The 25,608-nt window shown below is 43.7% G+C and overlaps 1 protein-coding gene across 1 annotated transcript in view; it reads right to left on the bottom strand.

The window, feature by feature from the left end:
* Nucleotides 1–23,281: 23,281 nt before the first annotated feature.
* Nucleotides 23,282–25,608, bottom strand: part of CXADR (CXADR cell adhesion molecule) — a 35,397-nt gene continuing 33,070 nt past the window's right edge. Inside the window, exon 8 of the mRNA XM_076352269.1 lies at nucleotides 23,282–23,855. Coding sequence (XP_076208384.1) covers nucleotides 23,814–23,855 — 42 coding nt within the window. The 3' untranslated portion in view covers nucleotides 23,282–23,813. The remainder of the gene's footprint in view (nucleotides 23,856–25,608) is intronic.

Genomic DNA, 25,608 nt, shown 5'->3' with positions numbered 1-25,608 from the left:
ATCATTTAGCAGACAAGGTTTTCCACCCAGGAAAAATCCGATGACAAAAATGTTCTTCTAAAAGCAGATAATTTCTACTCAGTAATAGTTAGCATTTATGTGTAAATAAAACACCTATATGTCTATGAATCTCAATCACAAGTATATTTGTTGTTCTATCTGGCCAAGGCGCTTTAAAACAGTTCCAGTAGTGACAGCGAGGTAACGGGTTCAGCATCATCTTCCACAAGACCTGAGGAGGCCCTGCTAAGGAAGTCACCGTGGGGATGTGTTACTTCATGTTGAAGGTCAGCTCAAGGCTTTGCCGATTTAGCTTTGATATTCTTCATGTTGTTACCGGAGAGGCAGATCCTAGATTCTGCATAGCTAAGTGTGAAATGCAGCTTTTCGCCCTGCTAAAAGCACACAGCTTCATCATAACTTCTATTGTTTATGTTAACCTTCGACTTTGGTGCATCAGTTCTTCAGCACACAGTGCCGTTTTCTACAGGGCTTTGTGAACATCTCAGTTTTGTTTCCTGATCACAGACCTTTTTTAAGGTGTGGCTGGGGCAAGACTAATCTTTTTAAAAAACTTGTTTGTAGCTGCATATTATCTCTTGAAAAAAAAATACACATTTTACATGGCTGATATAAGCAGGGGAAATAGCATTGCCTAGCATTACAGTTTTCAGACTCATCTGATTGATTGTAACATGCTGCCTCAGTTGCTAGTTTGGCTGCTAAACATCACCCTGTTGGTGTACGCTCCTCCACACGAGGTGTCTGCTTCAGAGGCTGTCCTGTTTTACTTCCAGATGCCGGTAGCCGTGGATCTGACGAGCTCCTGTGCATTTGTGCATTGACATGATGTTGTGGTTTAACTTCAGTCTGCAACTGAGCACCACACAGCCACCCACTCACTCCCCCCCCCCCTCCCCGGTGGGATGGGGGAGAGAATCGGAAGGGTAAAAGTTTATCTCATGGGTTGAGATAAAGACATTTTAATAGGTAAAGCAAAAGCCGCGCACGCAAGCAAAGCAAAACAAGGAATTCATTCACTCCTTCCCATCGGCAGGCAGGTGTTCAGCCATCTCCAGGAAAGCAGGGCTCCATCACGCGTAATGGTTGCTTGGGAAGACAAACACCATCACTCCGAACGTCCCCCCCTTCCTTCTTCTTCCCCAGCTTTATATGCTGAGCATGACCTCACATGGTATGGAATATCCCTTTGGTCAGTTGGGGTCAGCTGCCCTGGCTGTGCCCCCTCCCAGCTTCTTGTGCACCTCCAGCCTTCTCCGTCGGTAGAGCATGGGAAGCTGAAAAGTCCTTGGCTAGTGTAAGCACTGCTTAGCAACAACTAAAACATCAGTGTGTTATCAACATTGTTCTCCTCCTAAATCAAACCACAGCACTGTACCAGCTACTAGGAAGAAAATTAACTCTGTCCCTGCCAAAACCAGGACACATGAGGACATGAAACCATCCCTGGCGCCAAGCCTTTGCTGGAAGGATGCCTTCTTCTGCCCCTGTGAGGCTGCACTCAAAGCTGACCAACCTACGCACCTCTGAGAAAGCCCTCGCGCTGCGACCACTGCCTGTGAGGTTACTGCTTCAAGCATGGTGGCAGGGCTGTCCCCATCAGGCTGAGTCCTGCCTAAACCCGAGCAAGATGTGCTTTGGGGTTTCAGCTGGGGCGTGCGAAAGCGGCTGTGTAGGTCGGCGCCACCTCCTGCCAGATCAGCACCGGGTCTGGAGAGGCAAAGGGACCACCTGCCCACGCAGGCCTTTGGCCACCAACGGGGGCAGGCGAGGGACATCTGTTCCAATTCCGTTCCTAGCCGTCCTGCAACAGAAACAACAATCATAGTTCATGGTGTTAAAGTCAGAATTAACCTGGCTCATGCTGAAAGCAAGCGAGTCAGAGACCAGCTGAGGTGAGCAGTTACCCTGCAAAACTGAGGAGGCTGCAAGGACCTGACGGTGCTGGAGATGGGCTGGGACCGACAGCTGCTTCTTGTTCTGGTAAAGCCCTCCTAAAACTGTCATCAGCTTGTTGTACTTTCATCCCCGAAGCACTGTCAGACCACCAGCCGACACCACTTGGTACAAGTGGGAGCCCTCGACGCTGGCTTTCCCGGGGACACAGCACATGGGTCCAGCTTCCCTGAGCCACAGCTGGGTGCCACGGGGGCACCGAGCGCTGAGAGGCAAATGCTGGCAAAACCCCTCCCCTGAGCAGCCTAGCATGACGGGTGTTAGACTCAGGCTGAGGGGCAGATGGGAGTTACCCAAAAAGGGGTTAGAAGCTGGTCAAGGCAAACAGAGCCTGCCGGCGCACTCCGGGCCCCCATGTAGTCCATGTTGTTTCTCAGTACCTGAGTGCATAGACCAGTCAAACGCTGAATAAGGTTAAAAGACCATATCTCTGCTTGCTCGTTCAGTGGGTCCCATCTATTGTGGGAATGAGGGGGAACAGGAGGAAAGCATAGAAAAAAACCATACACGATCATCTGAGCAAAGGCTGTCTCATCTTGACTAACCGCAAAGGGACAAACTATGCTGCGCTGCTAACTTTAACTCTGTCATGGCAAACCAGAACACTTCATTTTGCAAACTTAGTGGCACGTGCTGTTTTCTACAGTGCCTTATTGCTGTTTTTAAGACAGGAAAAAACCAACCACATTCCCTTCTTGCATCATATTGAGAGGCAAGATCAGATCTATCCAGAAACACTTACCACGCTACTGTCTTCACTTACAGGCGTTGGAAAGGCAAATTCATGGTGTTCTGACAGAGCCCTCCTTCCCAAGCCGGGCTTGAGGCTCACCCAGCAAACAGGGAATGAGCAGCATGCACCGAGTGTAGGCCACTGCGCAGCCCTCGCGCTCACTGTCGCGCTCACACACACACGCATACATGCACTATCAGGGACCAGCTGGGGCAGGAAGGCACCTCGGGAGATGGCCTGGTCCAGCCCCTGCTCAGAGCAGGGTCAGCCAGAGCAGGTTGCTCCAGGCCATGTCCAGCTGGGTTTTGAATATCTCCAGGGACAGAGACTCCACAGCCTCTCTGGGCATCCTCTTCCAGTAGTCAAACACCCTCACAGAAGAAAGGTGTTTTCTTACGTCAAATGAAATTTCCTGTGTTTCAGTTTGTGCCCGTTGCCTCTCATCCTGCCACTGGGCACCGCTGACAAGAGCCTGGCTCCCTCTTCTTTACACCCCCATCAGGTGTTGTGGTGGACTTGGCAGTATTATTTTAACGGTTGGACTCGATGATCTTAAGGGTCTTTTCCAACTTAAATGATTCTGTGATTCTATTATTTATACACAAAGATCAGATCCCCTTGAGCCTTCTCTGCTCCAGGCTGGATGGTCCCAGGTCTCTCAGCTTCTCCTTGTAGGACAGATGCTCCAGTCCCTTAATCACCTTTCTGACCCTTCCCTGACTCTGTCCAGTACATCTCTTGTACTGGGGTGCCCAGCATAGGACTCTCAGGCTAAACCTCCTTCAAAGTAATAAAGCCACTCACTTCACGTCTACTGACCTTCCTCAGTCTAGCAGGAGGCTGAGGACACACTCAGGGTTTTCACTGTCACCTCCTGCCACAGTTTCACTTTCATCATCCTTTGGCTCATTGGAGCCAAAGCTGGTTAGAGCAAGGCTGTGAATCTGTCTTCAACTATGGGATCTCTTTCTCGCTGTGTTACTGGATTTTTTGGGATGGCCATATGCAAATCCATTACCAGTAATCTATTTGTGCTTGTTTCTTCAACTACAAAATGTGACAGTACTGAATTTGACTGCAAAGCTTAATCTGGTTTTGTCTGAGAGCCTTTACAGCTGTGTGCTATGCGCTAGTGCCGCTATTCACTACTTCTAGCCTTTTGGGAGGATTAATCCTTCCAGAAAGTCTCTGAAATGGACTGCAGGGTTCTTCAGGCTTATTTAGAAAAAGTGGAGCCCAAAACACAAATGGAAAGTGTTTTGAGCAATATGGTCTTTCCTCTGGTAAATTCAAAATCGCCTGAGACCCAGTGGCAACTACTTTCATTGTCCATAGTTTAAAGCAGTCTTGCTGGACAAATTGTTAGTCAGCAAGTGTGGTGCCTGGTCACCCACAACAGGATGGCTTTTTTGCTGCCTTAGAGAGGTGAATCTGCTCGTGTTGCTCTGCAGTTTGAATCTGATTATAACCTCCTTCTCCTCCCGCCACAACTGCTGCATGAAATTAGCTGTAAAATTTCCTACTATTTTCCCTCTGATATGAGTCAGCTATTTTATATCACTAAACTGTATACCACTTCCTTTCTGAACTGCTGCTTCTTGGAGCCAGTTTTTACCTTGTGGTATGTCTTGAGCTAAGAAACACGCTGCAATTGGAAGCCCTGGCCTAAAACACTGATAGAAAAGGAAGAAAAGTAATTTTTCAGTTCTTTGCTTCAAAAACCCAGTGTAAACTCTCAACCCCGCACCAGCATTTATGAAAGCAGGGCAGAGCAGCTAGTCTGGCGTGTCACTTTCCCTTTATAAATGCTGCAAAGGTACAGCTGGAAAGGATGGAGGAGTCGTTTGCAGGGAAAAGAAGTGTTGAAATCCATCAAGACAGATCAGGCACACTGGGGGATGACAGTGTAATTGAAAAGACATCCTGAGCGCTGGAGTCCCTGTTGTTTTCAGGGCTTTTCTTCCCCACTATCAAATGGAGGATGCTTTCTCACCCGGGTCCAGAAGCCCTCAGCCAGCAAAGATGTGACTCCACCGATACCCCACTCGCCTGGCAAACCGAGAGCCTCCAGGTGCAGCAGCTTTTGAAGAGGGCTACCTCGCGCTGGCACGGTGCTTTCCTGGCCAGCTGAGCCAAGCAAAGTTGTCCCCGCTGCCCCACCTCCCTGCCCCCAGCACCAGAGCACCCTGACTCCCCACTGCCGCCGCCAAGCCAGCCCTGGCCTTTGCCAGCCCCTTCTAGGAGCTGCTCATTAAAGAGGCAGAAAACCATCTGCAGCCTTTGCTGTGGTCCTGCTGGCTCATGGAGGAGTGCCCAAGCCCAGGCAAGGTGGAGGAAGGTAAGGCAGGCAATGGGGGTGAGTTGGTGTGTTGGTGCAGCTGGTCAGCCGATGCTCCGTGCCTGCCCGGGGCACAGGATGGGCTAAGGAGGTGTGTGCTGCCAGCTCACACCCTGCTTACCCTACATGAAGGAAGACGAAGAGGTATAATGCTGTTTGCACATTTTAACCAGCGGGTTGGTGTGCATTCGCTGGCTTTGTGCCTTCCCAGGTTTCTCCACATCGCCTTCCTCACGTAGCCTCCTCTGCTTTTGCAGGTGGGCAGGCACAGCTCCCTGCGGCACTGTGTTTTGCTAGCTTATTTTTCAACCAAATCAGTTCCTTGAGCTGATTCACAGTGCAGTCTGACAAACGGTTGAGTCGACGCTGCTTCCAAGGGCAGCATCGCACGGCTGGCCCTGGGAGCATGCACTGCTGGGCAGAGGGAGGGTCCCTGCCCTGGGCAATACCCTGCTCCGGTATCACACCTTATCCTTCGTGTACAGGAATAAGTTGTAGGGCAATTGCAAAAGCGCTGAACTGTATCCACAGACATAGCTAGACAGTCAGTCTGCTGAAGTTTTGAAATGCTTTATTTCACTCCCTTACATCCCAGTTGAAGAACCAGGTGTCCTCAGAGGACGTCAGCACCTGCACACCTTAGCCATATGCCCAAGTCTCCTGAACACAGCCACGTGTTGACAGGTCCAAGGGCATCCTGGAGATTTTCCTACCAAGGGATCCACTGGGGCATGTGCTTTCTCAGCTGCAAACTCAGTGGCTTGAGAGAAGGAAAGACTTGTGTTTTGCCCATACGCTGAGCCCTTCACGAAATTACCAGAAAGACTGCAGAAGACTGTCTGAGAAGACTCCTGGTGGCAGGAGCAAAGATTTCTTTAGTTACCATTAACTCTGAATGATGAAAGTGGCTAAGAGGAGAATTTCACATATTATCAAAGGTGTTCAATATCTTGCAGGGTCAAATCCTGTATTATTTAAGACGACTTTTCTCCTTTTCTCTAAAGCACAGTCTTGAATTGTAACAACTATAAAACCTGACTTGGAACTGATGAGTTTTTGATATGATCAGCCCTGATTACCTATCTGGTCAATCAAGTGGTGCAACAATATGTCTGTCCTCATTGATGCCAAGGGCTGGAATACCACAGCATTCACAGAAAGCAGCTAATGCATCGCTCAGGAATAAAGAGCTCGCTCTGAGGTGAAAATTAGGGTGGAATGAATTTAGGAGGCCCATATCTGTTAAAATAAATTTTTGAAAACTACATTGGAATACATCTACTGCCACAATGTTTTTTTCGAGTAAGCAAAACAAATTAGAGCCTGCTTCTGTAGTAGGATAATTAAGCACAGTCACCCATCCCTAGGAGGAGCCGCTGAAGTTTGAAGCTTTGTTTATATGAATCCCAAGCCAAAATGAATAGCTTGGGTTTTTTAGGACTTCACAAAAGTTGTTGGCTGTCAGTGTTGTTATTTCTACAGTGACACACACAAAATAAAAACCCAGAACGCAGAATTCAAGACAACCTATAATTAAGTTGGCTTGATACAACCTGCCAGAATAATTCACGTGACCTGTAACACAGTCTTTTTCTTCAGGGCTTCTTGGATGTCCACATGTATGTACGGTTAGATTGTGTGGACTTTTGTCATGTGTTTGGCTCACTTAGAGGATACGTGTTGCTTTGGTGGCTATTTAATATGCTGTTTGATCTGCTTCTACCGAGGAAAAAGAAGGAAAAAAAAAAAAGGTGTTGAGTACACAGGGTCTTTACAATGAAGAGTATTTAAAAGACATGAAGAAATTCCTAGGTCAGGCCTTCCTAGGACAAGACGGTTTCTGGAAGAGTACAGAGACAGCTCCAGTTATTCTACCTGCAGTGAGACGTATTTCTTTACAGGCCCGAACATGCCTATTCCCTGGCAGTTCCTGAAGTTTTAATGTGGGAAGGACCGGTGAGGACCAGTTAAGTGAAAGAACTGAACAATAACAATCTTCCTATGAGAATGAAGGACAGCTTTGCTTCGTTGAAGGTCTCCATCCATTTCTACATAGATCTCAGGAGGATCACACGAAGATGGTATCATTCACCTTCAAAACTGCAAATACTCTTTTGTAATAAAAGTGGAGAAGGGATATTGAAGGTGAGGAGGGCGGAGAGGGGGACATTTCATCTGTAACTGCAAAGTTGATGGAGATGTTGGACCACAGCTATGGTCCGTTTTGCCCAGGCTCCTCTTTGCAACACCGAACGCCCAGGAAAGAAGCCAGGAAGCCTGCAACCATGTCGTGACACTTCCCAGAAATAGCTTCAGAGCTTCAACCCACCTGCTGTTCTTTTTGAGCCAAGGCTGGTGTCTTAGCCATAAGTGATATGAGCCATCAGGTAAAATATATTCCAAGCTCTCGACCAAGCAGATAAATGAAAAATGAAACAAAAATTTCTGTAAAGTTGTGTCCATTTCATGGAAGCTGGTTTTCTATGTAAGAAATCCAGAGTGATCGAAAAGAGTATTTCAAATCTGAAGAAAGATGTGATTGCATACATTTAAGAAATTGTTTGCTATTGTGTCACGTGTCACTGGTAGAACCCAAAAGCTATATTCCCAGAGCAAGATTGTGCCTGCCATTTCATGGCAAAGGAGACGTGCAGCATAGGTCCCCACTCAGCCAGCTCAACTCTGAGTGCACTTCCACCCTTCACAAAATGCCCCTCGGTCTCTTGGTCATACTGGGAGACCAAGCTAACATCAAAGGAACCATTATCAGATCATGACCTTTGTAGATACGAGTCATTCAGTTCATACCAGCTTCCCCCCGAGTTGTTATTAGTTTTAGCATTTGCTAAGCTGTCCTGACAGTTGTCACAGGACCAAGTTTGCAATAAAAATGACTTGTATTCATGTGTACACTCACACACACAGCATTTATGTTTCCTATCGGTGCTGTGGATTTCGATCCTTTACTCTCCTCCTGATACCTAAAGAGGGATAATTTAATACCTATAAAAACTTCCATTACAAGACCAGAGATGAAGTACTGCTCTGTGTAGTCTGCCTATTAACGTTAGCAAGACAAAAGCTCTCTCTGGTGGTAGATTTCAGTAATTGCATTTTCCTTTTCCTCTTTCAAACATGTTGAGCAGCCAAGTGCTGTCACTCCCTTTTCTAGCTAACCCCAAGGTGCACTACTGTCAGCTCTGTAGGAAACAAAATGTAGGGCATTGTCCTGTTGAATAGAGCTGCATAAACTTGGGATATGATAGCGTATAGATGGTGAACTGGACACTAGATGTAAAGCTGTGACATCAGAAAACTCCTAGGTATTGACTTTTATGATTGCTTCATATGTATCATTAAGCCCAAAGACATTCAGGAGCTCAGGAAACAGAAACTACCTGAGTTTTGTTGATTTACTTATTCTTACAGGTATAATTTCTTACCACAGCAAAATATAAGCTGGTCGCATTTTCAGGTACAGGAGGAAGCTTGGAGCAGAAAACGTGCTTACTTTCAAATCCAATTTCTACACATATCACCAACTGCTGAGCAGCTCTCACTCTAAATTCATTTGCCACTTCCAATGTGGAAACATAACAACAAGTAAGTTAACACCCTGGGAAAGAAGAGGGACAGACATAGCCATAGCTTGTATAATTCGCTGTGATTTCTCTGAGTTCAGTTCACATCAGCAGAAGATTTATGTTTAATAAGGATAGCCTTAGTGAAGCTAATAATAAAGTATAAGACAATATGTCTTCCTATCCTTTCACATAATATCATTATGCATCTTCCTTTGGGGAATATGTTCTACACAAAAAAAACCTCGTCTACAAGATCAAAAATATATGATACCAAGAAATCCTTTTGTCTCTTAGTCAAAAGCGAAGCCACAGACTATGTTGTTTCTTTGCATGTATATAACATTTACTTGTCGGTCAACTACAGCCCAGTTATCTCTGAACACTGCAAAAAATCAGCTGTCACACAAACAGGCATACTACAGCTGTCTCCTTATTAGGTGTTTATCTGTATTCACTACAGGTTTGTCATTCATCATATCTTGTGAACGATGGATTTCACAGAATTGTCTTCTCATTTCACTGACCTATTTGTACCTTTTGGTGCGCATATCTAAGGAAGCTGGGAAAGGCTGGAGTCCAGTACAATTGGGTAATGCTCAAAAATTCATCTAATTGCTAGTAGGTTGCCATATACATCAGTGTCTTTTGTACAGAGATATATATGTGTGTGTATACATATATACACACACACATATACATATGTATATATAGATTTGATTTTTGCTGTTTGTATAGTGAACTAACACTTGCTTGGGAAAATCACATGCAGAACTTCAGACATACGATTTCAGTAAAACTGTTCATATGTACAAATCAAACATTTGCTTAGGTACGTGGCTATACTGGTACCCAGGCAGCTTGGAATAATTTGCAGGGACAGGAAGATTTTATAAGCAAGTCTATTTACTATTATTATGATGACGAATGATTGCACATGCCAAGTTTCAGGTGCCTTCAGCACCTTGTCATGTCTTGGAGGAATTTTAAGAGAAGCAAATATATTTCATGAGAATCTGGTGTCATCTCTTTCTCTGTCATGTACACATCTACAGGTTTCCAATCTGTCACAGGAGGGAAACTCGTTAAGTCTTATTTAGTATTCTTCTGAAGTTTGTCATTAATGTTTAGTAACAACGTATTCTAAATACAGGTGGGTTTACAACACTCCTGAAGCAACCGAGGAGCTTGGGTCCTGTATCATAGGCCTTCCATCAATTCTTGCAAGCCCGCCTTTCCATGTCTTTGAATAAGTATTTCTTGTATTAGAAAGATAGATTCTGATGTTTGCTTTATGGCAGAAGATCATTGGTATGTTTCAGTAGCAGCACGCTGTAGATGAATGAGAACATACAGAGTTGCATTACAAATACACATAAAAAAATATGTATTTATACTGCTTATTGCAGAAACATACCTGAACATCTTTGTCACAGCCCCGGTGGATAAAGAGGCTTTCAGTGGAGGTTTTGACCAGGAACGGTAGAATACATATATGGTGTGGCCAGCAAGAGTCTTATTTTAAAGGAGGATTTCTCCAGCTGATGTAATGCATTTTGCCAAACTTGACCTCATTCCATCCCAGCAGTTCAGAGGCGTAAGTCTCCCTGTCACTTTTCATATTACTTCGTTCATTGCTGAAACTGGTGTCTCACCTAGGACAGTAGGCACCAGGGAAACAACCCTTTTGCCCGTTTCAAAACAAGCTTCAAGAGCGATTGCAATCTTTTCTTCTTCTCACTTACTTCTAGCCTGCTGCAGAGTCTGAAGAAGAGCTCAAGCTGATGATGCAGGGGAGGAAACCTCTGACAGAATGATGAGTCTGGGATTGAAGCAGAAGCAACCGGCTGACCTTTAACTGGAGCAGGGAGCACGCTTCCCAGTGCTTGTTCAGGCTTGCTCTAAACACAGAAACAATGGTGCAAATTCGCTCTTCATCGGTGAATCCCAAAGTTTTAGCTTGCTTGCACCTCTCCCCAGGTGTGTCGGGGGGCAGGGGTACAGCCAGGACTATGGTCTGGAGCTGTTGCTGTCTAAACAGAGGAGACAATAGTGCTGCTGGATCTGGACTGGCCTTAATGTACAGCTGCCTGGATCTAGAGCTTCAGCACGTGTTTATTTCCAGCATCACAATAACAGCATACAGCGCTATACCAGCTTCTAGGAAGAAAATTAACTCTATCCCAGACGAAACCAGGACAGGAATACAGCGAGTAATGGTTTCATCTCTATTAATAAATGGCCAGAACCTAGGTCAACAGGGACGCGGCACACCAATTTATTGTGTAAAATAATGACCTCGCAGCTACAGGCACGATGGAGTAAAACATTAAGCTACAGAAACAGGACATTGTTGTTTATATATGGATAGATGGTGTCTCTAAGCACCTTGTTGCTTAAGTCATGACAGCCCTACTAAGCTGAAAGACAGATTAATTTAGCAACATACAGTATCAGTAAAATGGTAGTAAAGCTCTTCTTCAAGCACGACTAAAATATGAATGACTTAAACTAGAGAACTGGTGGGACTGAACCCTGGCCAGATAGCATTGTCTTCTCCCTGTCTCACAAATCACGCTGTAAGCTGCAATGGATGATCGAGACAGAACCTTCAAAGCAGCGTTTAAACCTACATGCAACTGCTGTCAACCAAAATGCAGCTTAGGCTGCTTCCTATCATGCCTCCTCCCTCTCCCAAAAGTCTGGCCCTTAATTTCCAGTTGCTTAGTAGTATGACACATAATCTGTCTTCTAGACACAAAGACTGTCAAAATACTGTTAATTAGTGTATGAAAATCCATTTGATAAAATAACGTTCTTTAAAAAAAAAATACAAAACAAGCAATGAATTGGCTCACATTGGAACTGTCTGCTGCATTATACAAAGTGCCTGCTTCACTGGACAACTAATCCAAAGTAATCCTCTTTTGAGATCACTGACTCACCATCTGATTTGCACTCTGATTTGCACTGGGAATGCCTGCTGCTGCAAATTATTCCAAAGTGGCAGATTACTTTCTTTTTTGCTGCCTGCACTTTGATCTCTGGAAACAGAGACAGCACAGTCTTTCCAACAGCTGATGAAATAAAACAGAAAAAAATAAGATCCACACATTTTTATAAAGTCTCCTACTGGAAATAAACCTGTAAGAAACATCTTATTTTGGCAGTCATACCTCAAATATAGATGAAGGGAAAGTTCCTAAGTTAAAAGCTTTGCTTTTAACTTTTCCATAATCCTACCCTCCAGCTTCCAATTTCGCCTTTTTACCTAATGACTTACAATTCTGTCAGTCATTTCAACTAATGCCTAGGTATACTTTCTCTTCTTTTACTCGTACAGCTGTTGTTGCTGGAAGAATGCTGATCTGGTGAATGCATTGGACGTTGATACAAGAAACCTAGTTCATAGAATCATAGAATAGTTTGGGTTGGAAGGGACCTCTAAAGGTCATCTAGTCCAACCCCCCTGCCGTGGGCAGGGACATCTTCAACTAGATCAGGTTGCTCAGAGCCCCGTCCAGCCTGGCCTTGAATGTTTCCAGGGATGGGACATCCACCACCTCTCTGGGTAACCTGTGCCACTGTTTCACCACCCTCAGCGTAAAAAATTTCTTCCTTATATCTAGTCTAAGTCTACCCCCCTTTAGTTTAAAGCCATTCCCCCTTGTCCTGTCACAACAGGCCCTGCTAAGAAGTTTGCCGCCATCTTTTTTATAAGCCCCCTTTAAGTACTGATAGGCTGCAAGAAGGTCTCCCTGGAGCCTTCTCTTCTCTAGGCTGAACAACCCCAACTCTCTCAGCCTTTCTTCATAGGAGAGGTGTTCCATCCCCCTGATCATTTTTGTGGCCCTCTTCTGGACCCGCTCCAACAGGTCCGTGTCTTTCTTATGCTGAGGGCTCCAGAGCTGGACACAGTACTCCAGGTGGGGTCTCACCAGAGCAGAGTAGAGGGGCAGAATCACCTCCCTCGACCTGCTGGCCACGCTTCTTTGGATGCAGCCCAGGATACGATTGGCCTTCTGGGCTGCGAGCACACATTGCTGGCTCATGTCCAGCTTTTCCTCCACCAGTACCCCCAAGTCCTTCTCGGCAGGGCTGCTCTCCATCCCTTCATCCCCCAGCCTGTATTGATACCGGGGGTTGCCCCGACCCAGGGGCAGGAGGACCTTGCACTTGGCCTTGTTGAACCTCATGAGGTTCACATGGGCCCACTTCTCGAGCTTGTCCAGGTCCCTCTGGATAGCATCCCGTCCCTCTGGCGTGTCGACCGCACCACTCAGCTTGGTGTCATCTGCAAACTTGCTGAGGGTGCACTCAATCCCACTGTCTATGTCATTGATGAAGATATTAAGCAGTACTGGACCCAATACGGACCCCTGCGGGACACCACTCATCACCAATCCCCATCTGGACATTGAGCCATTGACCACTACCCTCTGGATGCGACCATCTAACCAATTCCTCACCCTTTACCGGACAGTCCACCCATCAAATCCATACCTCTCCAGTTGAGAGAGAAGGATGTTGTGGGGGACCGTGTCCAAGGCCTTACAGAGGTGTCCAGATAGATGACATCTGTAGCCCTTCCCGTGTCCACTGATGTAGTCACTCCATCATAGAAGGCCACTAGGTTAGTCAGGCAGGACTTGCCCTTGGTGAAGCCATGCTGGCTGTCTCGAATCACCTCCCTGCCCTCCATGTGCCTTAGCATAGCTTCCAGGAGGATCCGTTCCATGATCTTCCCAGGCACAGAGGTGAGACTGACTGGCCTGTAGTTCCCCGGGTCTTCCTTTTTTCTCTTTTTAAAAATGGGGGTTATGTTTCCCCTTTTCCAGTCAGTGGGAACTTCACCGGGCTGCCACAACTTCTCAAATACGATGGATAGTGGCTTGGCAACTTCATCCGCCCGTTCCTTCAGGACCCACGGACGGATCTCATTGGGTCCCATGGACTTGTGCACCTTCAGGTGCCTTAGATGGCCTCGAACCTGATCTTGTCCCACAGTGGGCGGCTCTTCATTCTCCCAGTCCCCACCTTTGCCTTAGTTTGGGGTTATCTTTCTGTTGCAGGGCTCCTTTTCGATCTGTGGTACCTCACTTAACCAACCTCTGGCTTGGTTCCCCCTCTGTAAAATAAAGACAACCAAATATTTTCAGATTTGAGAAAGTTTTTAATTCATGGCTATGACACTTTGCCATACCTAGTGAATACACAGGGTGCTGGTCCCCACTTGAGCTTCTGGATGATGTACAGCAACAATATTAACAGTCATTTAAAAGCATTGACATTACTGATTAGCTTGAGGCTAATTTTATGAAGCCTGTCAGGTTTCTAAGATGGCTGTATGATATATCCAGCAGAACTGAATATTGGCAACAGGCTATTAACCACATTTCTCTCTTCTGTGTCTGCCAAAATACATTGAAAAGTCAATGGATATTCCCCACAGTAACTTCCAGAGAGCAGCAGTGTTCAAATGCATGTAACCAAATGCAAACCAGCTTCCCATTGCAAGCTTTGCTGCTTCTGTAGTCCAACTGGCTGAAACTGATGCTTTCGTAATGCACCCAGGTTAGATCTCAGAATTTGATCAACACAGATTTCCAGAGGCAACTACAGTACATCCTTTGCATCGCTTTTAATGAAGCTGCAGTTTTCATTCTTAGCTACATCTTGTTGTCTGAACAACAATGGTTTGGATTTGGCTTGCTTTGTTTTTCAATTCTACTTGATCAAATTAAATGGGAAAAAAAATGATCACGGAGCTCAGCAAAAAGTGCTGTGCTTTTCTAGCCCCGTCTCCCTCTGATTCAATGCCTACCCTGTCCACAAGCTGTGCCCCAACAGAAATCACAAAGAAATGAAACGGGTACTTGCTGCACAAGTTTACAGGCACAGAGCTTCATTAGCAGCATCCATAACTTATGGCACGCGTTGACTCTAATAATGAAAGTTACTTGACAGGGAAAATTAAAAAAAAGGAGAGAGACAGGAAGGTAAAGAGGGGAAAGGGAAAGTGGCCAGCAGGGAGAGCAGCAACAGGGTCCAGGAGGCTTAGGAGGCTCTTTCCCGTGCAGCAGCTGGCAGTGATGAAGATGGTGATGCTTTTTTGCCATGCTTTTCCTTTGGTACTGTATACCAGTCCTTACTGGCCCAGCACTCATGACCAACAGTCACGTCGAGGGATCTGCAGTGGCTGGAAGAAGGGGCCTCTCTGGTGAGGTCACCTGGCCAGTGGGAACCGAAATGAGAGGAATAAACAAGCTTCACGTAGGTTTCTAAGCAGTCTTCCAGTGGCATGAGCGCTTGCCTTTCATCCGCTTCAGACAGAAGTCAAACTGATAAGCTAAAGACAATGCTTTGCAAATCTTATTTTTCAGGGCTTGTATACCAGAACCATGTTGTCAGGCCTGGGTTGCTCACAATGAAGACAAGAGCTGAAATCTGAGCAGAATAACTGTTTCTAGCTTTATGCTTGTGAACTGCCAATTTTCTTTCTTTTTTTTATTTTTCCGGAGGAGATAGTTCAAATGCAGATTTTCTGAAAGTGTCTGTTTAAGATTAACATAACATGCTATTTGGAAATTAGGCACTTATACCCAAATGAAAATCTTTCAGAGAAGGCTTTCTACTGACAAATATGTTAAGCTTGATGTTCCCTTTCCCGTCAGAATAAATTAATTGTACAGAAAGAAAGTCAGCCATACTCAAATGCATGGCTTGTTATGTCCTATGAATTTCCACTGTGCCTTAAAAACAAGTAACAATCATAAAATGCATTTCCTACGGTGCTCATTGCTGGATAGAATTCATGCCAATTACAAGATTACGTTAACATCTCTGGGAAAGCATGAATAATATCAAAGTTGGGAAACACTTTTATTTTGCTAAATATTAGCTCATATCTTAGACATTTTTAGATAAAGGAGATAACAGTTTGACATCTAGTTGCTGTTATATTAACTTTAAATATCCAGCCCTATTCTAGTATTATGTAAGTGTTGACATTGTACCGAAGCAAAATCATATAATAAAATTGGAAAACCACCTCAGGGAGTGCATATTGTAAAAATACATACACATGCATACAAAATAAAATATCTAATATAAATATACATAAATACATATATATTACCTAAAACCAAAGAATAAACTGTATATCTAAAAAACGTATTTTATAAAGAGAATGAAGAACAGCAACTTTAACAGAAATGGTCAGACAAGAAACCATAACTGCTTAAGATTTCAACTTTAGTTTAAATACCTTTTATTGAATATATTTTTCCCTGCTCAGCTATTCATTTATTATTGATCCTTATCACAAGCCTCTCTTCAGCGATGTACTCTTGAAATCTCACTCTTTCTGAATATGCACATTCCCCATACATGAATCATCTCACAGCAGGACAAACCTAATCCTTATTCTTCTGCATGAAAGCGCAGCGCCAAGCCAGTACATTCAGGGGACACAACGGAAGAGAAGCCACCACCAGCATCAGTGTACAATATATCGTTTATCTTCTTCCATGCATTTTCCTGCTTCAGGCAACCCACTGACATGCCAAAATATGGCTTTTTAGTGCAATATAATAGGACAACAATTTACTTGTGTACAATGCATTTTATGAATAGTAATACCATTATTTTAGGTCAAATAACAGTTGGGCTTACTCTCCAACTAAAGGGATCAGTGGAGCCAGTCCTAGGAGGCAGGGAAAGTGGCTTTGAAAGCCCACACTTTCCCCTCGGTGCCCTGGAGCTCCATGCTGTGCGAGCCACTTTCCTGCTACTAAAAGAAAAAAAGCAAAACATGAGTTTTCCATCCACCACAGCGGTAGCCAGGAATCTGGGAAAAGTAAATAAGCACATTTTTACAGGAGATTCTGCCACCAGAGGGCATTCAAAACCCTCTGGCCCATGCCATCGGGATCCCCTCCCATGGCCCACGCCGCCGGTGTCCCCTCTGGCCTGCAGCCGTGGGTGGCACAAGAGCCCAGTGCACCCGCCTGGTGCCTTCCTGCCACTCCTGGCACCCCCAAAAAGCTCACGATCAACAGGCCAGAAGTAAGATGAGATTGCCAGGTCCCAAGCTTATGTGCATACTGCTAAGAAAGAGAGGGCAAAGGTCCAGTCCCTAGACGACAGCTTGTCCACCTTGATTCCTTTTTATAGCAGAGTTGTCTTGGAGACACCAAATGGACCATCCAAAATAGCACTAGGGAGTAAGCTTCCTCCCCACCCCGGGCAATCAGAGACCCAGTGCTCAAGTTCATTTCTCTTTTGCTTAGAAGTACACATGTACCCTGGGCTGCATGGGGGAAGCCATCACCCTCCCTTCCAGTCCCACACTGATTCCTTGTGGATGACCACTTTGCGCCTTCCCACAAATAATAATAATAATAATGTGCTACAGGAGAGAAGGCGGCAGCTTTGGTCAGATAGCACGCTCGGTAGCATGGGTTTAAGAGTATGTGCAGCCAGGGACATAGGCTGTCCATAAGGGGCCATATTGCACCAGAAAGATAGAGAGGATGTTAGTTGCGTATATGCTCCCTTAGTCCCCTGTGTGCAGTAAATAGGACTGCTGCATTCTCCAACAAGGTGCTGAGCTGAACTCTGAGTCCCTGAGCCCAAGTGTCCACTGTGACAGATCACAGAGCATCTAAGTATCTGCCAGTGGTACAATCAAGCCACTCGGTTGTGATCGAGCCCTGGACTATGAGCTGTTTGGCACACAAGAGTCAATGGGATTCAGAAATTAGGGGACTGCTGTTGCAAGCATATGTTAAAAAAAATCATATTCATCATCAAATAAACTGATAAAACCTTACTGAAAGAATTAAGAAGTTTCTTTTATACATGCCTTAAAACTTTTATAAATAAAGAGTAAATTATTACAATTTTCTCTTCTGAGCAGCTATGTAGAAAAGTATGCGTGGCTCTTCGTACTACAAATACGGATTTTTATATGTTAGCATTTCCATTGCTTACTACCATATAAACTAGGCCAATAGCGGCTCTGCAGAGATTCTGCACAACAGTCATTAGAATTTGTATCGTGACATCAAGTCAGACCCGTTGCTTACCACACCTTTGCTCTACACAGGTGCTTCCCGACAGCATCTCCTCTTCTGTATCTAGATGGAGCAGCTGAAGATAGCACCTACCCACCAGCTCCTTTTTGCTGCCAGATAGTTCTGCTGGCATAGAAGAAATTGTACACACACACCAAATTTACTCCAGCAAAAGCCCACCCAAGCTAATTTAATCCATCCTCATTAGCTTATTGCACTGAAGCCAAAGCAGAGGCCCGAGAACGATGAACAACCGTCGGACAGTCAAACACTGGTCATTGAAATACAACATTGAGAGATGACAAAAAACTCCTCTCACTTTAAGAAAAGAAGAAAAAAGCCAAGGAAGAAAAAAAAAGCTTGAACAAAATGTAAAACACTCGCTATGTCCTAGGAAAGTAACCACCCCAACTCCCCAGCTTTCCGCAGCGCATAGTCCAGGGCGAGAGGCCAAGGGCTAGGAACTGCCTCGAAACTCAAACTTCTTATAAAAGGCTGAGATTTTGATTTGAGGGAGAGGCAGAAGGGCAGAGAAAAGAAGTCCCCCACCTCAGCTCTGGTCTCCCTGCCCAAGAGCTCTCAAGCCGCCACACCCTCACCTCTGGGACTAAAACCGCCCAGGATGGCAGCCAGCACTGCTGACTATAGGGCATCGGGTCTGGCGTTTGGGATTCCATGCTCGCAGCTAATCCAGGGGACGATTGCTATGGACCAGCGCTTTGCATACATAGTGATGATGACTGGCAATGCTTATTGTTAAAGACAGTCTAGTAAAATTCTGCTCTAAGGTTTGAAACTAGCCTAGCTTCTTCTAAGCACTCCCATCATGGAAATGTCTAGTTCCCAATTTAAATTATAAAAAAATATATCAAAATTTGGATTTGACAGTATGAAACTTTTCTGTCTGTCATAGGACCGGCTTCGGTGTGTTAGTACTCTCTTTCCCAGTTTCAGCAACTCACGGATAGCTTCCTTGGAGGAGTCCTGCAAGGCTTGCATGTACTTTGTTTTCATGTTAGGGCATGATGTGAGATTTATTAGAATTACCACCTTCTCTTCTGTTAACCTCGGGAGCAGGAGGTTAGAGCCTTTGGAAAAGTTTGTTTTCTGATAAGAGGACCACATGGAAAAAGGTTCAAAGCTGAGAAAAACATATGTGAAGCGAACATGATTTTTCTGTAAGGACAGCAAATTCTTGTTGCATTAAAGATGCCTCAATCATGAGGACAGAGAGAACAGACATTTCCAAGTTAGACACTCAGAGGTGGTAAAATGCAGTATGACCCAGTGTTAATGCAGAAGGCAGTAATTCCATTATTATTTTTTTGTCAGCCAAAACTTTCATGGCTCATGTTGTGATAATTGTAATTAATGCCATTTACTTTGTAACTGGGGAATTACTTATAAAGAACACAGTACCTACAGTGCACTGTAAACATTTTTGTGTATTCAGTATCAGCTCAGGCCCCTGCTCACGTCTAGCTGCTTCCTGAACGTTAATGCAGCCTGCATTACATTATACAAGCAAGCAATTCAAAGCAAATTACTTGAGATTCTTCATGTATCGCATTTTCCTGTAAACAATGAAAGTCATATGAGGAATACAAATGAACAGGAATGAACCACACTAGCTACGTCATGTTAACAGTCGTGTTAAAATCCAATGATTTGGGTTTTGGGCCTCGGGTATGCGGATTTCAGCAAGCAATCTTTGAACATGGTATCAAATTGTAGTGAAAGATGCTGGGGTTTCCTTTTAAGTAATGGTTTCCCTCTTTACCTTCCACATGTTACTGGAGTTGAGATTGAAGTAAGCTATTCCTCTTCATTTGTATTTGATCCATCTATATTTTGTAAGAAACACAGAAGACCTGGAGCCTGCAAAGAGAATCGCGGTGCCAGTGACCCATCTGCACAGCCGCTGAGGCCAAAGGTGATTTGCCCATGTGAATGTTTCACAACATACTGCCTCAAGGCGAGACTCAGAATTACTTCAGTCACATAAAATAACTGCATACATTTTTGCAAGCTCACAGTTGAAGACATCATCAGCATTATCAACTACCATCTCCTGTATTAAAAGAAAAGTGGCAACTGCTGCCAGTGTGCTTTGTCCCAACACTGACTGGAGCAGGACACCCTGGGAACACGCTCTGGATACCTGTTGGACGCTCGTGAAGGTTCATATGTGTGGTATCCAACGGGAGGCACATGCGATACAACACAAGCTGTGCATCCTGTTCAGACTAAGGGGTTTCTGAGCAGGTTAGGAGGCTAGAGGTGCCTGGAAACATCAGTGTCAAAAGCTGAGGTGTCTGTAGCCTTCCAGCACCTTCAACTTTACACGGCAGCTGAGGATCACCATTTTTTGATGCAGAGAGAATTTGGCTACGTGCATTTTTTTCACAGGACCACAGAAGAGCTGAAGTTGGAAAGCACTTCTGGAGTTTGCCCGGTCCAACCCCCTGCTCAGAGCAGGGCACTCGAGTGCCTTGAGCCCTTTTAGCACTGCTGCTGAAAGCAGTTGTCCGCCTTTTTCTTGTACTTTGATCCTTGTTTCCACTTTCACACTGCCTCCTTCCCCTGTTGTCAGCACAATATCAGTGCAGCCGCCTGCTGAACTGAAATGATGAACATACCCGGGTTAAAACTACACTACACCATATGTAAGCAATTTTAAACAATATCATGTCTCTGATGTGGCTCACGGCAGCTGCACCAATGCTTATGCTGACAAGATAGGAGGTAGCCCAAGGCCAGGAAAGAAAAGCCAAGAGCCAGACAGGCTAGGCCAAATCTTTCTGTAGCATGCTGAACTCTGTCATTCAAAATGCATATGCTAGAGTCACGGTTTGAGGTTTCTTAATTTTATGCAAATACTTACAATGATATAAATGCAGGCATGGATACAGCTGTGGCAATGTGAAATTGCCTTGCACTGGCATAGATTTTCCCATTTCTGAGCCTGTTGCAGCCATATTGCCTGTTAGGCAAAGTTTGAATCCGAATCAGGCCCTAGACCATGGGAAAGTTCATCTGGTGAACTACCTGGCTCGCCCTAAACCCTAGACAGCGCGCGAGACACCACCAAGGCAGTCTGAAACCACATAACCAACCGTGGTAACAGCTTGCAACATGTATTTTCCAAAGCCTACATCAAACCTAGAGGTCTACACGACTGCAGGGCTCGGTAACCACAAAGAAGATGGCAGTAAGCGTGAGAATGGATGAGCACAGTGTTACTCTTCAGACGTCTGTAATTATAACGGCTTTTGGAGAAACGAAACTGAAGTGGTCTGAACTAAATGGAGTAAAGTATCAGCTCGATCTAACAATTCCCATTTGATAGAACATCATATTATGCAGGGATGGTGGGAAAGCACTGCAAGTTAGTTTATCTGTTTTGCCGCAAAGATGCAGGCTGCCAAGTATAGGCAACATTTAGGCTCTGTCTGACTCTCCAGGTCCAGGCCAGTTAGCTTGCCTATAAAACGTCAGATGAGATATGTTTGGGCGTGGACAAGAGCACAGTTACCAAACAAGCACCTGCTTGAACTTTCCTGGCAAGAAGTTAAGGTATGTGAAATGCACTACTTCTTGTCATTTAATAGCGCTGGCACAAGAGCCAGGGTGTTTTCCACCCGCTGACCGTGCATGACCAAGCTATTTGGCGTATCAGATACAAAGGATAAATGGTTGAAAAATTCATCTATAACCAAGTAAAAATGCCTCCTGACATCTACAATCAGTCCTAAACAGCCACCTGGTCACGATAACCTATACAGGCATGACCTCCAGGCTTCATTGTTGTTTCTTTCAAGCCTGAGAAAGGTGGCAGAAAGCAGATGGAGAGTCAGCCTCAATCTTCAGACTTTCTGTGTGGCATCAGGGAAGCTTTCAAACTTGTACCCTGTTTATGCCACAGCAACGTAAAGTTAACAACACTTACCCGGTGACCTCACTGGGGTAGACTCCTGGACTAAATACCCAACACACAGTACCTTTCAAAAGACTCAGTATTGGTATCTGGACATCTGGTAAGAACATGTGGATTAGCCAAACAACTCATTAGACAGATGACAAAGTAGTTGTGTAGTTACTAGAGTCTTGAAGAAAAACGAAATGCAAATTTCTTTGCAGAATGGAGACATTTAACTTCAATGACAGCATTTGTTACATTCTTCTTTACTTAAAATATATACTTATTAAAAGTTAATTTAGGTAGGAATTTGAGTACAAAAAATAGTTTATTTCACTTATTCCTTCAAGAACATACTTTGGTGCATCAAGTTTTGCAGATTTTTCTGGAAAAAAAAATACTTCTTTTTCAAAACTCAGTTTTTAAAAAAACTGTAAGCTTGCACAGTAATTCCTACCTTTCTCCTCCCTTCCTAAAACACCAGCAATTAAGCACTTAGATGATGGTGATCATTAGGCAGGGGAGAAAGACACTTATTCAACTTATATGGAGCGCACTGTAGCAAAAAAGTTAAGTTATATCTATAAATCACTACCTTTCGGAACGTACACTAAACAGGCAGTTGCTGCTTCTTGACCAGGCAACTTTCATACTGATCCCAATGGAATTTTACCCTGATTAATTACTTGCCAGATTCACTCACAGACAAGTTTAGGCAGCATGGAGTCAAAGGAGAGAATGAGGAATGTGTTTTGGCGTAAAATCAAGTGCTTCTTAAAGGCAAAGTATCTTTTCTGTAATTATAATATTGAACTTAAATTAGATATGGAACGATTTTTTTTTAAATTGGCTACTTAAACCTGTGACATTTAGAAACCCTCCTCTCCTTCATTTTTCTTAGATAGATATTACTATTTTCTTAGATGGTTTTACTTGTTTTTTCATGTGCAAAACCAATTACATGGATCTTCTGGTGAAAAGCATCCGAGTTTGAGTTTATTCTAGAATTAGCTGCACTCCTCTCAAAAACAGAAGCAAAAATTATTTAATAGGTAACATTTTTTCAGCATTATAACCACCAGTTTCACCAATGGATTATATGGTTGCCTTCAGACCACAGCATAACAGATATCACTGGATTGAGGTTTAAATTAGTATCTACATATTTACAATAGCAAAGAACCAGCACGTGCACATGCACCCAGTATTTCTCAAGAGCACGGAAAGATGTAGTTGATCAAAGACAGGTTTAGGTTTGCATAGGCTCACTGTTACTTCCTAAACGCTGGGAGGTCCTTCAGGGTGCTGATTTATGGGGACTGTGACAGATAACGAGTTACCAAAAATGCCCAAGTGCCAGCAGGGTACCAGGCTCCGAAAATTAATTACTAAGCTCCCATCCACGGGATCAGTCTACAGTGGTCTCCTCCTTACACGGTTAGGTAGATTAATATTTTCATTATGAAATCGATACCCAAAGTCACCACGTCGCAGGAGGCAACAAGGACCCCGTAACTAGCCTGGTTTAAAGGGCGTGCTCTTCTTCCCTCTGGTCTCCTGCAGGGCAAGCTGGGGAGCAGAAGGAACGAGGCAGTGTACAGGCATGAATTACCACAACACCTGCATTAACAGATTATGCTGAAGCATGTGTTAACTGTAACGTTCAAGTACATTTTATTAAGTGTTTTAAAATATATACAGTCTTAAAATACAGCACATTTCACACACAGGTTTTAAGACCTCGTTGGTATCACTACAGCACTGAATAGGTCATACGCTTCCTATCAAATCATCAGACCAGAAAGCTAGGAAAACCCAAAACTACTCTATTTCGGATTACAATCTCTTTCAATGCCCCACTGCTTAAGGCTGTATTTTCTACTACCTGAGTTGATTTTGTTAACCTCACGAGCTTTTGAACCTCTGTGGTGGTGGGGCAGAGAGGAGTGATTATGCACACTTTTCAAAATACAGAACTAGCAAGAAAAATGTTGGTAGTCACTTTGTAAACTTTGCATTAAAAATACGTAAAAGAGAAAATTTGGTACTTACAAAACTGAATACAGCCTACTTAACAATCTTGAATCTAAAGTGAGATCAAGTAAAAAACCAGCACTTCATTTCATAATGTACTTCAGTTTCACCAGACTTGAAACTCATGCAAAAAATGATGCCTGGTTCTTCATGTTTATACCACTGTTATGTCACCAATCTTGTGTGCGATGTCATACTATAAAAAGAAAGAATATCATTAATCTATATTAATCTATATTAACAAGAGGCTAGATACTGTAATATACAGTAATTAAATGCACGATTCCAATCATCACCCAAGTTACGGTCATTCAGATTAGAGTTTATACCAGCGTCTTGCAGAAAACCAGTGCAGTGGTGTAGCAAATTGATTCCATTTATCACTGGACTGTAAATGACCGTAAGCTTAACTTAATAGCAAATTTTCAGTATCTTCACCTAGGTTATTTGAAAATCCTCATAGATTTCCCAGCACATACCTACTGCCATCAATTTTTAAAGTTATCTGTCAAAGTCTGCTTAGATGTCTCTTTCCTCAGTTTCATACCAGTAACTTAAATTATCAAAGAACGACACATTTTTGTTGTTTACTGCTATAAACACTCAGTTTTCTCAAAGAATCCAGAGACTCATCCCAATCTGCATACTTGGCTGTTTCACCATTTCCTTAGAAGTCAGTTCTAGTTCCTCGACTATTTTTGTTGACTTTTTCTGGGGATACTTTTTGCACAAAGATAGTAAAAAATAATTCTTTGTTCCAGTTACAGTTCTTCATCAGCTCTGTATTCTTTGACTTAATATTCCAAGACCGATATTGTAAGAAAAATGATAACTAAGCATTTTTGCTACCACTCCATGCTGCAAAACTGCCTTTTCTATATGCTGCCTGTACTCAAACTCTGCTGACAGTCACCAATATTCATTTTCCAAACATGATATTCTAACCGAAAACAACTCTGCCTAATTAATAATCCACAAATATATATGGATATATTGCATCTACTGGAAACATCTCATTTTCTTACTCCACCATTTCGGCTTATTACAGGCTTTTGTAGTACTATACCAGTCCTCACAGATTTTTAAAACATGCCTCAATGCCACATTAGTTTCTCCATAAGACCAGTAATTAAAAAAACTGACTCAGGCTACCTCTGGAACACCTCCCCCTCTTCCTTGCAAGGTGTCACTGTGCAATTAGAATTACACATCAAATAAAATCTTCCAGTTGCATGTGACAGTGAAAATAATCGAGTACCTTCACACAACTTTGCTTGGAAGCGTAACTCAAATCAGTACGAAGTACTGCTTGGCATTAAAACACATTTGCCTTCTTTCTATTTAAAGATATTATCTAGCATGAGAATCTGTTTTACAGCTTCATTCTGGCTATTGTTTATGTACTTTTTCTTTTAAGGAATGTAATATTGTAAAAGTGTATTTTCAGGATTATTTATCTAACATTTTCTCCATTTTGGAAGATTCTGGCAGCATAATTTTTTTTTTCTCCTGGAACTTATTTTCCATCCTAACCTAATACATCTATCCTCAGCTCTAGTATCACAGGAACAAGAACCCTAGTATCAGCCTGAAATTGTATTTGATCAAATCAACTGATGCTCTGTAAAAGGCATATTAATTGGGACTGAACACTGAGAAGTGTCCTTTCTGCCTGTATTCCTGTCTTTGCACCACAGCTAACACAACGCTCCTATTCCCGACCTCTTGCATTAATAGCTCTCGAACAGGTAACTCGTTAATAATTAGTAAACATATGCCTTCTAAATAAAGATTAAGCTGCTCCCCACACGGTTCATCCTATCCCACTCTATTGGAACAGCCTGAAGAAACAGAGCTCTTATATGCCAAAACGTTTGTAAATCTAGCTATTCGCAGGGATAAGGCAGGCGTGCGAGTAGGGGCTCATGTAACGACGGCTCTCCATCAAG

The sequence above is a fragment of the Aptenodytes patagonicus genome, chromosome 1 (assembly GCF_965638725.1).
Source record: "Aptenodytes patagonicus chromosome 1, bAptPat1.pri.cur, whole genome shotgun sequence".
Classification (NCBI taxonomy): domain Eukaryota; kingdom Metazoa; phylum Chordata; class Aves; order Sphenisciformes; family Spheniscidae; genus Aptenodytes; species Aptenodytes patagonicus.
The sequence above is the reverse complement of the archived record's forward strand: the minus strand, read 5'-3'. Positions and strand labels throughout refer to the sequence as shown.